The sequence below is a fragment of the Lutra lutra genome, chromosome 4, assembly GCF_902655055.1.
Source record: "Lutra lutra chromosome 4, mLutLut1.2, whole genome shotgun sequence".
Lineage (NCBI taxonomy): Eukaryota > Metazoa > Chordata > Mammalia > Carnivora > Mustelidae > Lutra > Lutra lutra.
In genome coordinates this window covers 45712090-45728034 of record NC_062281.1, presented here as the reverse complement: position 1 = coordinate 45728034, position 15945 = coordinate 45712090, and the positions used below count along the sequence as shown (strand labels likewise).

At 36.6% G+C, this 15945-nt stretch overlaps 1 protein-coding gene across 1 annotated transcript in view; it reads right to left on the bottom strand.

The window, feature by feature from the left end:
• Positions 1–15945, bottom strand: part of PIP4P2 (phosphatidylinositol-4,5-bisphosphate 4-phosphatase 2) — a 59849-nt gene that overhangs the window by 7581 nt on the left and 36323 nt on the right. The window contains exon 5 of the mRNA XM_047728185.1: positions 9791–9843. Within this exon, the coding sequence (XP_047584141.1) occupies positions 9791–9843 (53 nt within the window). The remainder of the gene's footprint in view (positions 1–9790; positions 9844–15945) is intronic.

The window sequence follows — 15945 nt, the reverse complement described above, 5'->3', positions numbered from 1 at the left end:
AAGAGAAAAGTGTTGCCTTAACTGAAACACATGACTACAACCTTCCTCAAGAGAGGCTTGAAAATGTGGTTAACTGAGTGGCCAGTCAGACTCTGAAAAGTTCTTCTGGTACAAGGAAGAAGAGGAGAGCAATCTGCTCTTTTAATTAATATTAATATTATTATTTTTATGTTGGTTAGTGTTTGTATGGGATCTTTCATTTGGTGAAGGTGATTTGATCTTTTTTCCGTTTTTTACTCTCATCCTATGCTCTTGTATTTCATGAGTTTATTCTTCAAACTGCACAAAGACGGACCTCAGTCTAGTCTGATAATTTGTAGCAAGCCTTGCTAACAGTTTCTGTCTAATTACATTATTCTGAAAGCTGATATATATATGGGTTATTTCTGATCTCTTATTTTCACTTTCTGTAGTTTCTGTATTTCCTATGATTTTCCACCCTCTTTTCTGGACTTCTTGTGGATTGACTATAATTCTATTAATTTCCATCTTCCATCTACTATTTAGAAAGTTTTACAATTCATTTGTAGTAATTTAGGAGTGACATGTAAAATTTAACATACATAACATTTAAAATCTAAAATTGTAAATCTAGGGGCACCTGGGTGGCTCAGTGGATTGAGCCGCTGCCTTCGGCTCAGGTCATGATCTCGGGGTCCTGGGATCGAGTCCCGCATCGGGCTCTCTGCTCAGCGGGGAGCCTGCTTCCCTCTCTCTCTCTCTGCCTGCCTCTCCGTCTACTTGTGATCTCTCTCTGTCAAATAAATAAATAAATAAATCTTTTAAATAAATAAATAAATAAATAAATAAAAATAAAATTGTAAATCTACCCTCCCAATAAAAATAGGAATTTTAGAAAGCTTTAACTTTAAATATTCTGCTCCCATCTTATATGTTCTTGTTCTGCGATATTTTGATTCTGTTATATTTTTATTTCTCCAAATTCATTGGCATTAATATTATCATTACTGTTATTTTTGCTATTTTATACAATGATCCTGATGACTGATTACAAGTTACAAGATTACTTTTTATTCTTGCCTTGTAGAAATTTCTTCTGGGATATTTTTCTATTTTCCCTAAATTCATCCTTTAGTAGTTTCTTTGGTAAGGGTATCAAGATGGTAAATGTTCTCTACTTGTTGCTGTTGTTGTTTGTGGTTCATTGGTCTGCATTTGAAAACACTTTTATTCTGCCTTCATTATTCTACTATGACTTAGATTGTTCTATAATACCAGTCTGACAGTTAATTTCTCTTAATACTTTTAAGTATTTTTAAATTTATCTTTTGGGTTCCATTGTTGCTGTTAAGATGTTTGTTGACAGAACTGTTATCTTTTTTTATAGTTAAAAAATCTGTTTTGGGGAGCCTGGCTGGTTCAGTAGGTGGAGCTTGCGACTCTTGGTGGCTGGGTCTTGAGTTTGAGCCCCACACTGAGAGTGGAAATTACTTAAAAATTTTTTTCTTTTGGAAAAAAATCCATCTTTTCTCTCTCTGCTTTTGGTATCTTCTCTTTATCTTAGGTTTCCTGCAATTTCACTACAATGCATTTGCTTATTTTGCACAGATTTCTCTGCTCTTTTTGAATCTAAGGGTTTGTATCTTTCATAGATCTGGAAATCCTTAGGGATTAACTCTTCAAATGCCCCATCTCATTCTTTGTTTTTGCCTTCTAGATCAGATATATTTCAGCTGCTCTCATACATATTTGTCTCAACACTACTCTCACCTGTGTGCCCCTGATGGATTCTGGGTAATTTACCTACCTCTCTCTTCTAATCCACAACTTCAGTTTTCAGCTTCATCTGCTGCTTTATCTGTCCATTGCATTGTAATTTCTGTAAGTTTTATTGTTGCTTTTAAAATCTAGCTGGTTATTGTTTTTGCTAAGTAAATGTGTTATTTTGAGACAACTTCAGATTCATGAATAATACAGAGAGATCTCATTTTTTTTTAATGCAATTTCTCCAATGGTAACATCATCTGGCAAACTCTACAGTACAGTATTATAACCAGGATATTGGCACTGATACAATCCACTGATAGTCAGAATTCCTGCTTTACTTATACTCATTTGTGTATGTGTGTATTTAATTCTACACAATCTTATCATATGTGTAGTTTTAAGTATCCATCAGCACAGTCAAGATACAGAACAGTTCCAACACTATAAGGATGCTTTTATAACCACACCTACATCCCTCCCACCTGCCTACCCTCTGCACCCACCACATTATCACTAATCTGTTCTCTATTTCTAAAATTTCACCATTTCAAAATGTTACATAAATGGGATCCTACTGTAGGCAACCTCATGGCACTTTTTTTTTTTCACTCAGCCTACATTCATCCAAGCTGTTGCATATGTCAATAGCTCATTCCTTTCATTGCAGAGGTAGTATTTCAAGGTATGGAAGTACCACAGTTTGTTTAACCATTCACTCATGGAAGAACATTTGGGTTATTTCCAATTTGGGTCTATTAAGAATAGTTATTAAGAATAATAACTTTATTAAGAATAAAGTTGCTATGAAAATTTGTGCACAGTTTCTTGTGTGTGCTTGATCATTTTTTAAAATTTAAATTCAATTAGCCAACGTATCGTACATCATTAGTTTCAGATGTAGCATTCAATAATTCATCAGTTGCATATAACACCCAGTGCTTATCACATCATGATCCCTCTTTAATGCCCATCACCCAATTGTCCCATCTGCCCATCGGCCTCTCCTTCCTCAACCCTCAGTTTGTTTCCCAGATTCAAGAGTCTCTAGTTTTATCTGTTTTCTCATTTCTATTTTTAAAAAATATTTTATACATGGCTATAGCATATTCTGTATCTAATAATTATATCTGAAGTCCTTGGGAATCTAATTATACTGTTTGTTTCTGATGCTGATTCTGCTTGTGGTACCTTGTTTCCTCATGTGGTTGGTAATTTTTGTTGAGAATTTATTTTGGCAGTTCTTAATATAAAAAATTCGTAAGAATGGTTTGGGGTGGCTTCATCACAGAGAATTTTCATTTGCTTTTCCCAGGCTCCCTAGAATGATACAAACCCTAAACCACTTTAAATTGCTTTCAGAGACTGGCTTTTCCTAGACCATATACATGAAGTAAAATACAAGGTTCAAATTCAGTGTTCTTATAAAATCTCTATATATTCCTTTTCTGGTGGATTTTTTTTTTTTTTCCATCCACTCTTTTCATGAAGAACAGCCTTAAGGACTTTTTCTGGGGGTGAGGGGATAGTGTTCCCAATCTCAACCTTCTGCAAGTCCAAGGTCTTCCTCTCATTCTTCATCTGAACATTGAAACCCAAGGGTCTAGATCACCAGTATTAGTAAACACTCTCAGGATATTTGAAATGACAGTCATAATTGTCCTTGCCTCTTTATTTCAGGTTCTTGGGTATTTTCTTAACTTTCATATGAACTGACCTATGCATTTAAAAAGATGTTCGTTAGCGTTAACTAGTCTTTCATTTTACTGGATGTAAAAGTCAAGAGCATTTAATATATAAAATATGGATAGTAAATCTCCCAGGAGGAAAAGATCATCCAATACTTCCCAAACATCTAACAATTCACTCTTCAAATTATTAACTTTTCCTTTCACAATACTCCCCTATTAACCCCGGGCCTTATAAAGGACTTCTGGAAAAAGATGGTGCCAAGCAATGTTACTTATAGCACAACTTTCGATGAGGTAGCTAGGGAATGTTTTATTAGAGGCAGCTTAAAGGCAGGGTAAGATGTGAACAGATGAAAAAGTAAGTAAGTCATCTTAGCAGATAACAGTGACATTGTTCAGGTATGAAAAACATAAGAATTTTGGTCAAGAAACATGCACCAGAATAACCTTTCTTTCAGAGAAGGTTTCTGTAGGTGAGTAGTAGAGTCCTGGAAGCAAGGGCTGTATGAGCTCACTTGTGAAGTTAACTAGGGGTTTTCCAGGAATGAGAAAGGGACCAGCCAGGTCATCCCAGCCTAGTAGGGTGAGATTTAGGGACAGAGGGAAGAAACTGTACTATGTATGTGTGGAAGTAGGATTTGTTGAGGATGGCACAGAGTGAGTTGTGTATAAAGGTCAAAGAAAACATAATAAAGATATCACGACAGAGATTAGGCAAATACCTAAGCTTGGAAGGTTGTATATACCTTGTTAAGAAGTTTGGAATTCCATTTTGGATTTTAGGCAATGGGCCTATAATAGTCCATATGGTGCATTTATGTCAATAAGAATATATCCTTCCTAGGGTTACTTTAAATGCCACATATATAGACAAACCTAGAATAACAATGAAAATAGCACCTTGTGCAGTATTCAACCTGCACAACTGTACATCATGACCATGAATTTTGGAGCTTCTAAAAGATTTGGAGCCAGAGAGTTTAAAATCATATTTGTATCCAGGGCCATTACTCTAATAAATGGAAAAGAGAACAGCAAGGCTGAAGGCCAAGAGATAAATTAGGAAGCCATTACAACAGTCCTGGAGAGGGATCCCAAATGTATGAACTAAAGTAGGAATAGTGAGACTAAGAGAACAGAATTGAAATGTCAAGAGACAGAACTGATAGGACTTGTTTCCATTTGGATACGGGGAATAAAGATACATTCAGATTTCTGGCTTGGTCAGCTGGGCAGATGATGTAACATTCACCAGTATAATATATTCATCAACACACAAGGGAGGTGCCTGGGTGGCTCAGTGGGTTAAAGCCTATGCCTTCAGCTCAGGTCATGATCCCAGGGTCCTGGGATAGAGCCCTGAGTCTCTGCTCCACAGAGAGCCTACTTCCTCCCCTCTCTCTCTCTCTGCCTGCCTCTCTGCCTACTTGTGATCTCTGTCTGTCAAATAAATAAAATCTTAAAAACACACACACACACAAGGAAGATTAGTTGGCAGAGCGTAAGGAAGATGGATATGTGGGTTCGAAGTGCCTATGGATACCCAGGTTGAAATAACAATAGGGAAAATAGTGAAAACAGATTGCATATTTATATCTGAAGAGATTTGGGGAGATTTAGTGGCATATTGGTCGAGATTTAATGGCATATATATGACAGAGGAAACTGAGAAAACCAAGATCTAGTGTGATCAAGTTGCAACCCTGAAGAATTGCAATATTTAACTACTTGGAAGAGAAAGTGAAGTCAACAAAGGAAATAGCAAAGGAATGTTCTCAGACGTGGGAAGAAAGAAGGAGAAAGTGGTACCTAGAAACCAAGAAAAGAACTAATTTTAAGGAAAAAACTGGGATGATCAACAGAACCAAATACATACTACAGAGAAAAGCAGAATCAGAGGAATGATCAGATCTATTAGAATCTGCAACTGGGATGTGAATTTTGTCAAAGCAAATTCCTCATCCCCTAGTGGAGCTGATGGCTAATTGTACTTCACTGAAGACAGAATGGGTGCCATGATCAAACAGAGGGATAAGCACTAAAAGGGAGAGAACTGCCTCCCTCTGAGAAGAGAAAATGAAGTACGTATAGACACAGGTAGTGGATAGACAGGCAGCGTGAAGACGAAGGAGTTCATGGATAGCCTCAGTCCTATCAGGAGAGGGAAGGCAAGTCATCTGCTGAGGCTGAGTGAGTTACATAGAAGGGGTGGGAGTTTAAGAGGAACAGTAAATTTCTAGAGATAATTGCTTAGGAGAATGGGAGACACTTCAAAATGGAGTATCAAGCAAGGGTTTCACTGTGGAAAGCTATACATTTGGAAAGAGATAACCAATACAGAATTTTTTTCAGATGTCAGTTATCTTGATAAAGAAAGGGAGAAGCAGTGGCCATACTGATCCAAGATTGGTGGTTTGAAGAGTGGATGGATATGAATTTCAAGGGATGAAGACTTAGTCAATCTAGCAAACCTAGAGTCTCTTTATATCTAATATGTTCAAACTGAATTTAGCATCTGTCTGCCAGACATAGATCTTCTAAATGTTATCTTAGTGAATAGTTCTATAGCCTCTCAGATGTAAAGTCATCCTCTACCCCCAATCTCTCTCATACCTTCACATTCAATCCTATCTATTCTGTTTCCTTAACATCACACCTACACTTTGACTCCACTGTACCTCAGCACGGATAGCTCCTTCTACAAGGAACCATCCTGCATTCTTTTTTGCATCATTCCCACTCATCTTTAATAACTTACTTCATATGCTACCTCCCAACCAGAAGCCTTCTCTCAAGTTGTCTTTCCCTCCAATCTGGGTTAGAGGCTCTTGAAAGCAGAAAATGATAGGTGAACCTCTTTCAAAGGATTTAAAACTTTATTCTAGTTGACTCTTCTCTTCCTTATACCCACAAGAATCAGTTCCCTGAAGACAAGGTTACACCTTTTATTTTAAGCACCCAGTACCTAGCACAGGACTATTTACTCAATTCACAAATAATTATAAAAGAAAGCACTAAAAACCAAAATAAAAGAGAGCAAGAGCCCACTATTGTTTAAAATGTCAGGAGACGACCCACAAAGGAGTATGTCAGTGATACAGAGAAATGATAGCCAATAATAACTATCCTGGATTAAACTGCCATCTTTACCAGTCTTAGGTCTTTATAATAATACAGTCCAAGTACTACTTCAGAACACTAGGACTACAACTCCCCTTCTGCAGTGGCCACAAGCCACCCAGCTCACTGAAAGAGCAAGCTCACCTTTAGCTCCAATGGAAAAAGAGTGACAGGAAAAAAAATGCTTTTTGGTCTCTGGATCCACTGGGAGAAGCTTTCCTACATATGTTTTGGGATGGTTTCATAGTAATGATTTAGTAATCCCTTTAACATAAACATAGCTTTAGGATATTTTATACTTGTGTTTAAAGAAATAAAATTTCTGGGTGGCGCAGGGTTAAGCATCTCTCACTTTCCAGCTCATGATCTTAGGGTCATGGGATCAAGCTCCATGCTCAGTGGGAAGTCTGCTTAGGATTCTCTCTTCCCCTCTTACAGCCTCTCCCCCTGCACTCGCATTCTGTCTCACTCTCTCAAATAAATCTATTAAGAAGATTTTAAAAAGTAAAAGAAGTAAGATTCCTTAGACTCTTATCTCAACAGATGACTCGTCATTTTGTTATGAAGAACATTCAAAGGGAAAACAAGCCATGAGTTTCATGTGATAACAGTATCTTTAGTCAAATAAGTAACGGATGCCCTGAATCCTCCCATGTTTAGCATGTGATTCCAATTCCATAAACATCCCTTTAAGAATGATTTTAAGCTGACTTATTCCATGTGCATTTCTATGCAAGTTGTTCCTTAAGTAATTGATATAAATTCTTAACATTAATACACTGTCTTGTGATTTTTTTTAAAGATTTTATTTATTTATTTGACAGACATAGATCACAAGCAGGCAGAGAGGCAGGCAGAGAGAGAGGAAGGGAGGGAAGCAGGCTCCCTGCTGAGCAGACAGCCCGACTCGGGGCTCGATTCCAGGACCCTGGGATACCGACCTGAGCTGAAGGCAGAGGCTTTAACCCACTGAGCCATCCAGGCGCCCTGTCTTGTGATATTTTAACCAATTATAGACTATCTAGACATTCAACACTTCTTTATTATTAGCAAAACATTGCCACTGTTCTAAAACAATGACGCAAGCAAATCATGTAAGCAAAATCCTTAACCTCTCTAACAGTTCCTCATTTGTAAAATGAGGGTCATAATTCCTGCATTCCAGGATTGCTGGAAGGGTAACAGCTAATACATCTCTGTAGAGAAAGGAACCATCACTGTGCTTAGCATACAATCTACTAATCACAGGAACTTTTTGCTATTTCCCATGGAATTTTTATTTATTTATTTACTTATTTTGCCTTTTTTTAAGATTTTTTTTTTTTTTTTTAGAGAGGGAGAGAGAGCACGCACTAGCATGTGCATGCATGCAGAGGAAGGGGCAGAGGGAGAGGCAGCGAAGCCCAAGCCCACTCCATGCTGAGCAGGGCCTCACACGGGGTTTGACCTCACAACCCCTGAGATCATGACCTGAGCTGAAACTGAGAGTTAGATGCTTAATGGACTGAGCCACGCAGGTGCCCCTTCCATAGAATTTTTATCCCAATTTAATGTTCTTAGTGAAGATAATTGCCATTTAATTTTTTTCATTTTTGTGAAAATATAGATAACGCTCAGAAATATTTATCATTCATATACATATTCACATACTTATGTGGGGGAGTGTCTATTTTTCTGTATATTACTTGGGGTTATCCACTTTGCTTCTCCATACAGACTTGTACTGAATTCAACAAGGTTAAGAATTCAGTTGGTTAATTTCACAAATAAATTAAAAGGAAATGTCTGTTCCTCTGAAGCTAGAAATATGCTGTAAAGAAGTTACTCTTATAGGGCTAGATTCAGTTGGAATTACATCTAGCAGAGATAAAAGGAGAGATTTTGTTACACATACTCTACTCAGATACTTTTCAATTCTTTTCTCCTAGAGATCATTCTTAGGATTTCCTCAAAACAGGTAAGGTAAATATCATACTAAGGACCACACCAATTAAATTATGAACTCTTATTTTCAGTTTTTAAAAGCTGAACTGTCAAAACACTGAAGTTAAATTTCCTTAGCTCAAGTTACAATTCACACAGATAAGTGGAGAACAATAATCGCTAAATTAAAATTTTATCAACATAAATACTGTGCAGAAAGAGTTAATAGATAGCAGGCCTGAGATAGCTACCCTTAGAAAGGCCCGCTTTCAGGATTGACCTTGGCTGGCATCTGTGAACTTAAATAAAACGCTCCCACAATTACCTACCTGATACGAGTGGCTCACTGTGCCCAAATTGTCCGTGCAAACAATATGATTTATGCTGAATATCTGCTTTCCTTCTGAGAGTTTAGAAATTCGGTATGTGCTACGCAAGAGGTGCCTTGTGACCAACTCCAATAAAAACCTTGGTCACAATCTCTAATGAGCTTCTCCAGTAGATTTTCACCTGGGTTGTAACAATTCCCTGGTGGAGGAATTAAGCCCTCCTGCGTGACTCTATAGGAGACGACTCTTGGAAACTAGCACCTGGTGTCTTCCAGACTTTGTCCCATGTGCCCTTTTTTTTTTTTTTTTCTGATTTTGCTTTGTATAATAAATCATAGCTATGAGTACAAATAAATACTAATTCTGATTAATCCTCCTAGAAAATCACAGAATCCTGGGGTGATCTGGGAACCCCCCAACAGAGCTGCCATAAAATATCTTTAATCAAAATATCTTCTATTTTTTCCCACATTTATATTGCCTTTTGTTAATTTCCTTAGGTACACTACTTGGGAATAGAGAAAAACATACTGAATAGTTAAGACAGGCAAATAATTATATATACTTTGCTATCAGAGAATAATCTCACTGGACAGGACATGAAAAAAGTTAACTATCTAATTACAAATCTGCAAACATTTGGTATTTCTCCTAGATTACAGCCCATCTTTTAAATATAAATTTTAGATTATTTGCATAGATTATAACCTCTTAGGACATTTATAAATCCTCACCAGGTTACTAGTAATTTTAGTAATTTCTTCTTAGAAATTGATTTCCCTTTGGAGAGTGATAATCAAGCCCAATCATTTTCATTTCAAAATGGAATATATTAATCAGTTAAAAGATACCTTTTTTTTTAGTTTTGGGAAGCATAAACATATTAAACATGTATTCATGTCTTGTATGTCTTCAAATCAAAATCTACCAAAGTGAGAATTCTGCTCTTTAAACTGTTCTCAAGTACCTCCCAGTAGCCTTTCCAATGGTAGAGAAACTTACATTTTTTTGCAGTGTGGGCATTTTGCCAGAGTGTTGAACCTCAGTTCCATCCACTGTAAATAAAAAGAAAAGATTGAAAAGAAAAACTGAAAACTATCCAATCTGATAAAATATTTTTTTTAGTTCAAAGGTTACCAGGGATCATAGCAGAAGTAACCCCATTCTCACGGTTATAGGAGCTTTTCCCCTCAACACTTCTTCCACTCCCTTAAAATAAAGTTTGGGATTCTCCTCTGCAACAGTTCCCACGACTTGCCCAAGCTTCTGACGCAATCTAGGTTGGCTCTATTAATGAAATCCGAACGTACTGCTGTAATTACTGTCATTTCTTCTAGTCTTAGGTCTCAGTTCATTCTCAAGGAAGGAAAACATATTTCATGGACCTTTGAAAACATTTTGCCTTTAAATCTTGAGCACTAAGGGTGCCTGGGTGGTTCAGTCAGTTAAGCGTCTACCTTAGGCTTAGGTCATGATCCCAGGGACCTGGGATAGAGCCCAGAGTTGGGCCCCCTGCTCAGCAAGGCATCTGCTTCTCCCACTCCCTCTGCCCCTACCCTCCACCCCTGCTTGTCTCTGTCTCTCACACACTCTATTACAAATAAAATCTTCTTAAAAAAAACCTTGAGGACTAGCCTTTGAAATATATGGATATTTAAATTCATTACTAAAATACAGCTATTTATAATCTAATTACATGGGAAACCCACAAAGTAAATAAACTAAACAAATGAGATATGGAGAGAACTCAAGTCAGGCAGGTCTCTCTGTTCTGTCCTTGCTTATTCTATGTAACAAAAAGATACTCCTAGGGTGCAAATTTTCTTCCCTGTGAATGTTGGTAATAGAATGAACTATCTTCCTTGTTACTGAGATACCTGAAATGGTTTACTGGTAGTGGGTTAAAGTCTTTGAAAGAATATGCAATATAAATTTAAAGTGTATCTTAACCACAAAATGTATATTCAAAAGTGCCTTTTTCATCTTTCATTTTGCTTGCTTTTCTATATTCCTTCTTGCAAAGGGTCTATTTCCTTTATAGTTTTAGGAGAATTCCTTTAAGTACTTCAGTTTTATCATCAAAAAAACTTTTCTTTTATTAAAATTAACTTTTGTTTATTTTGATTTGGAATCACTTCGGTCTCTTTCCATAACTTTCCAATTCTAGGCATAGTAGGGTTTCAGTAAATTATACATATCCAAATGTTTTCCACACAATAGAAATAACTTTCAGAAAGTATTTAATGCATAAGTTTTTTTTTTAATTTTTAACAATTATTAACTTAAAAAAAACAAATCTGGGTTTTCCTAGACTTCTTCTTCACTTTCATTTGAAACCTCAAAGAAAGTTATGCTGCAAATGCTTTCTCAGAGTAGGCACATAGAGTCTCAAGATAAATGAAACTTTACATGAATGTTCACTCTCTTTTCAAAATGATTATTTTTCAACATCTGAGAATGCCAAACCAAGGCTACATTTTTTGTTAAAGCACCAGTAAATCTTTCTTTCATACTCACTTTGTACAAGTTAACTTATTATAAAACTTATTCTTAATAGTAAAAATGCCAGAATTAATGTGCTAAACAAAAATTTCTAGAGTTCTACAGAATATTAAGTGAAGAATATTAAGTGAAAATTTCTAGAGTTCTACAGAATATTAAGTGAAGAATCCAGAAATCTTACTGGGCACTTTCTTTTCTTTTCTTTTCTTTTTTTTTTTTCTTTTTTTTTTTTTTTTTTTGAGAGAGAGAGAGAATATGGGGAAGGGACAGAGGGAGACAGAAAATGTTAAGCAGGCTCCATGTCAGCAGCACAACTCTTGAGATCATGACCTGAGCTGAAATCAAGAGTTGGATGCTTAACTACCTGAGCCATCCAGGAACCCCTTTTTTATGTTATTGTAATTCATTTTAGGACAGTTGCTGAACTTATAAAGTCATTTCAAATTTTATTTATAAAAAACAAATTTAGGTTGCTCATAGTTAAAAGAACCAAAGTAGTTAAGGAGGCAGTTATGAAACCCTTGAGCAAAGAGGAACTCAAAATCCAAGCTTGAAGCCTATTATGTTGGCATAGGAATTCCAGAATGTTTAATGGCCAACCTAAGGAGATGATTTAGTCCAGTATTACCATTTAACAGTGCTCTTCATTTCAGCATAGATTATGCACAGTAAATTGAATTATAACTAAAAAACAGTTAAGACTTTATTATGTAATTAGTAAATTATATAGCCAGCAACATAACACGTTGGGTTTTGTTATCTCCAAGTACTCACTTAAATGCAGCAAACTAAGAAAAGCACCTATTATTAGAAATAATTTTGTCATACTCTATTCAAGTGATTGCAAATACCTGTGCTTGTGAAAGGAAGTTGACTTACTACTGTTCTTTATCTAAAGCGCAGTCTCTTCTCTCTTAGAATTTTATTGCCATAACTTCAACAGGGGAAAAAAGCCAAAATTACCTATTTTCTATCGGGAAGATTAAAGGCAACTTCTCTAAAACACCATCATTTTTAGCGGGGGTCATCCAATATTTGACTTATTTCTAACCATTCTATGTAACAGATAAACTTAGTTTCCCCAAGATATATTTTTTTAATCAACCTTAGAAGGCCATAAGAAAGTTATACTGCTAAAAATGGATCCTTTGATAGTACCTTACTGGATTTTATTTCTTAATGGACACAATAGGTGACTAGTGTCATTGCTTTGAATTATTCACTTTATAACTATTGCTACTCTCTGCAATGACACCAAACCGTATGTCCTGTGTCCAAGTAAGGAAAATCTGACCCCGACTGAAGGTACTACCCAGGCTCACTTGAGAGCAAAGTTAGAATCATCATCGGTGATTCAGGTACATACTGTAGATTGTTTTTATTGGGGTGTGACAACCCCCCAGTCACATACTTGTTGACAAAGCATCTGGACCTGCCTTTCATCAGCAAGAAAGAACACCTGCCCCAAAATTAGACTCCACTATTCAGTGTCTTAGGAAACTTCTTCATTTTTCATGCAGGGCTAGCTAAAAACTATGTATTCCCTTTACTCTTCTTTTCTAAGCAATATTCCTCAAAACATTATTCTAGGGGCGCCTGGGTGGCTCAGTGGGTTAAAGCCTCTGCCTTCAGCTCAGGTCATGATCCCAGGGTCCTGGGATTGAGCCCTGCATTGGGTTCTCTGCTCAGCAGGGAGCCTGCTTTCCTTCTCTCTCTGCCTGCCTCTCTGCCTACTTGTGATCTCTGTCTGTCAAATAAATAAATAAAATCTTTAAAAAACAACAACAACATTATTCTGACTAGATGATGTCCTCAAAATAGTTTAGAGGTGAAAAATGTTTGTAGGGGAGCCTGAGTGGCTCAGTCAATTGAGCATCCGACTCTTGGTTTTGGCTCAGGTCCTGGTCTCCAGGTCTTAAGATTGAGTCCCAGCGCATCAGTTTCTTTTCTGCACTCAGTAGGGAGTCTGCTTGGAAATTCTCTCCCTCTGCCCCTCCCCGCTCCCAACATAAATAAATAAACCTTTAAAAAAAAATGTTGTAAATACTACATTAAAACTCTTCTTGGATAGTAAAACTAGCACATTCTAAACGTGCTAAAGAATACACCTGTAAAAAAATTGTGTTTAGTTTTTTATTTATCCTAGCACGGAACTCTTTATTCACATAGCACCTATTATTATCCTATAAAATGAGTGTTCTTTTGATTGTACTTTGGAAAACACAAATCTAACTTTTCTAAACATCCCCCATGGTTCCAGCCAGGTTGTGAAATAGAATGTGAGCAGTGTGAATTCATAGTAAATTTAACTTCAGCATTATAACATTGATATATTAGATGATATTATAAACAGAAGGTTGTTGAGGACACAGTCTACTATATTGTTCTTTAAGCCATGGAAATAATTCTCTTTCCGGTCACAGTATTCCAGTAAACCCTCTCCTATGTGATCTTTTTAAAAAAAAAATCATGAATACCTTTTAATGGATCATGTTTTCCTCCTTTCATTGACTCTAGAACACTCACAGCTAAGATTCAGACTAACTTTTAACAACTGCACAAGGTTAAATATTATGCATATTTATATTCTTAAATATGACTTATCCTGTTTTTCTGCCCTGGTTTTCCACTGTTCCTGATTCTTTCATATTTCCTTTCCAATGTCATTGAACTTTGTAACTTGTCTCAATTGTTTCTAGGCCTCCTAAGGCAAGGCTGAAACAAGGTAGAGAAAAAGTAAGTGAATCCCACTAGTTAAAAGCCTGAAAGACAAAGAATATACTACAGAGGATGTAAGACTTTGTGATCAGCATAATAATAAGGATAATGCAAAATTCTTGAGTCAGAATTAAGAGATTTGCGGTCTATTTATTCTTTATGACACTGAATAGGTCTCATTAATCTGAAACCTCAAAAGTAATAGCCACCCCAGAGGCATGTAATGTGTTCCCCTAAGCACCAAAAACTTCGTTTTCTAGAAATTTTTAAATCATCTTTAAATACCATGTATTAATTCAAAACACCCTTTCCTGCTAAAGAATTAAAGATTTTAGACATATTTACTGTGCTAATATGCTAATATGATTCACTTGCCTGCACTAAATATTAAGTAAACGAGAGCTAGTTTTAGAAGTTAGTCTCTGCAATTGCAGGGTCATAGGGCAGTACTATTTTTAATTTCTTGAGGAATCTCCACACTGTTCTCCAAAGAGGCTGCACCAACTTGCATTCCCACCAACAGTGTAAGAGGTTCCCCTTTCTCCACATTCCCTCCAACACATGTTGTTTCCTGTCTTGCTAATTTTGGCCATTCTAACTGGTGTAAGGTGATATCTCAATGTGGTTTTAATTTGAATCTCCCTGATGGCTAGTGATGATGAACATTTTTTCATGTGTCTGAGAGCCATTTGTATGTCTTCATTGGAGAAGTGTCTGTTCATATCTTTTGCCCTTTTTTTGATATGATTATCTGTTTTGTGTGTGTATTTACCCCAAAGATACAGATGTAGTGAAAAGAAGGGCCATCTGTACTCCAATGTTTATAGCAGCAATGGCCACGGTTGCCAAACTGTGGAAAGAACCAAGATGCCCTTCAACGGACGAATGGATAAGGAAGATGTGGTCCATATACACTATGGAGTATTATGCCTCCATCAGAAAGGATGAATCCCCAACTTTTGTAGCAACATGGATGGGACTGGAAGAGATTATGCTGAGTGAAATAAGTCAAGCAGAGAGAGTCAATTATCAATCATATGGTTTCACTTATTTGTGGAGCATAACAAATAGCATGGAGGACATGGGGAGTTAGGAGAAGGCATTTGGGGGAAATTGGAAGGGGAGGTGAACAATGAGAGACTATGGACTCTGAAAAACAATCTGAAGGGTTTGAAGAGGTGGGGGGGTGGGAGTTGGGGGAACCAGGTGGTGGGTATTAGAGAGAGCACGGACTGCATGGAGCACTGGGTGTGGTACAAAAACAATGAATACTGTTATGCTGAAAATTTTTTAAAAAATGATTAAAAAAATGGGGCGCCTGGGTGGCTCAGTGGGTTAAGCCACTGCCTTCGGCTCAGGTCATGATCTCAGGGTCTTGGGATCAAGTCCCACATCGGGCTCTCTGCTCAGCAAGAAGCCTGCTTCCCTCTCTCTCTCTCTCTCCCTGCCTCTCCGTCTACTTGTGATCTCTCTCTGTCAAATAAATAAATAAAATCTTAAAAAAAAATGATTAAAAAATTTTAAAAAAACACTAAAAAAAGTAAATAAAAATAAATAAAATTAAAAAAAAAAAAAAAGAAGTTAGTCTCTGGGTTGCACATTACTTTAGTAATTTTCTCCTAGGGTGAAAAGAGCTAAACACATAAACTGCTTTTTGAAGTAATAAAAACCATGTCACATACATTATCTTTTAACGTCTCCATTTGGATCATTCTCTAGAATTTACTGCCAGATGATTTTAAAAAATTAAATATGAACTTTTTAATGTCTTTTTGATTTTCCTTTTTTCCTCATTCCCTTATCTACCCTCATTCCCTTATCACACTGTCATTATGTCAATTCTCTCTGAAAAGCTGGATGCTATTTCCAAAAATCATCTTCACTTTTCTGGATAATAAAAGGTCAAACATCTAGTCTTGTTCCTCTTTGGGGTTACC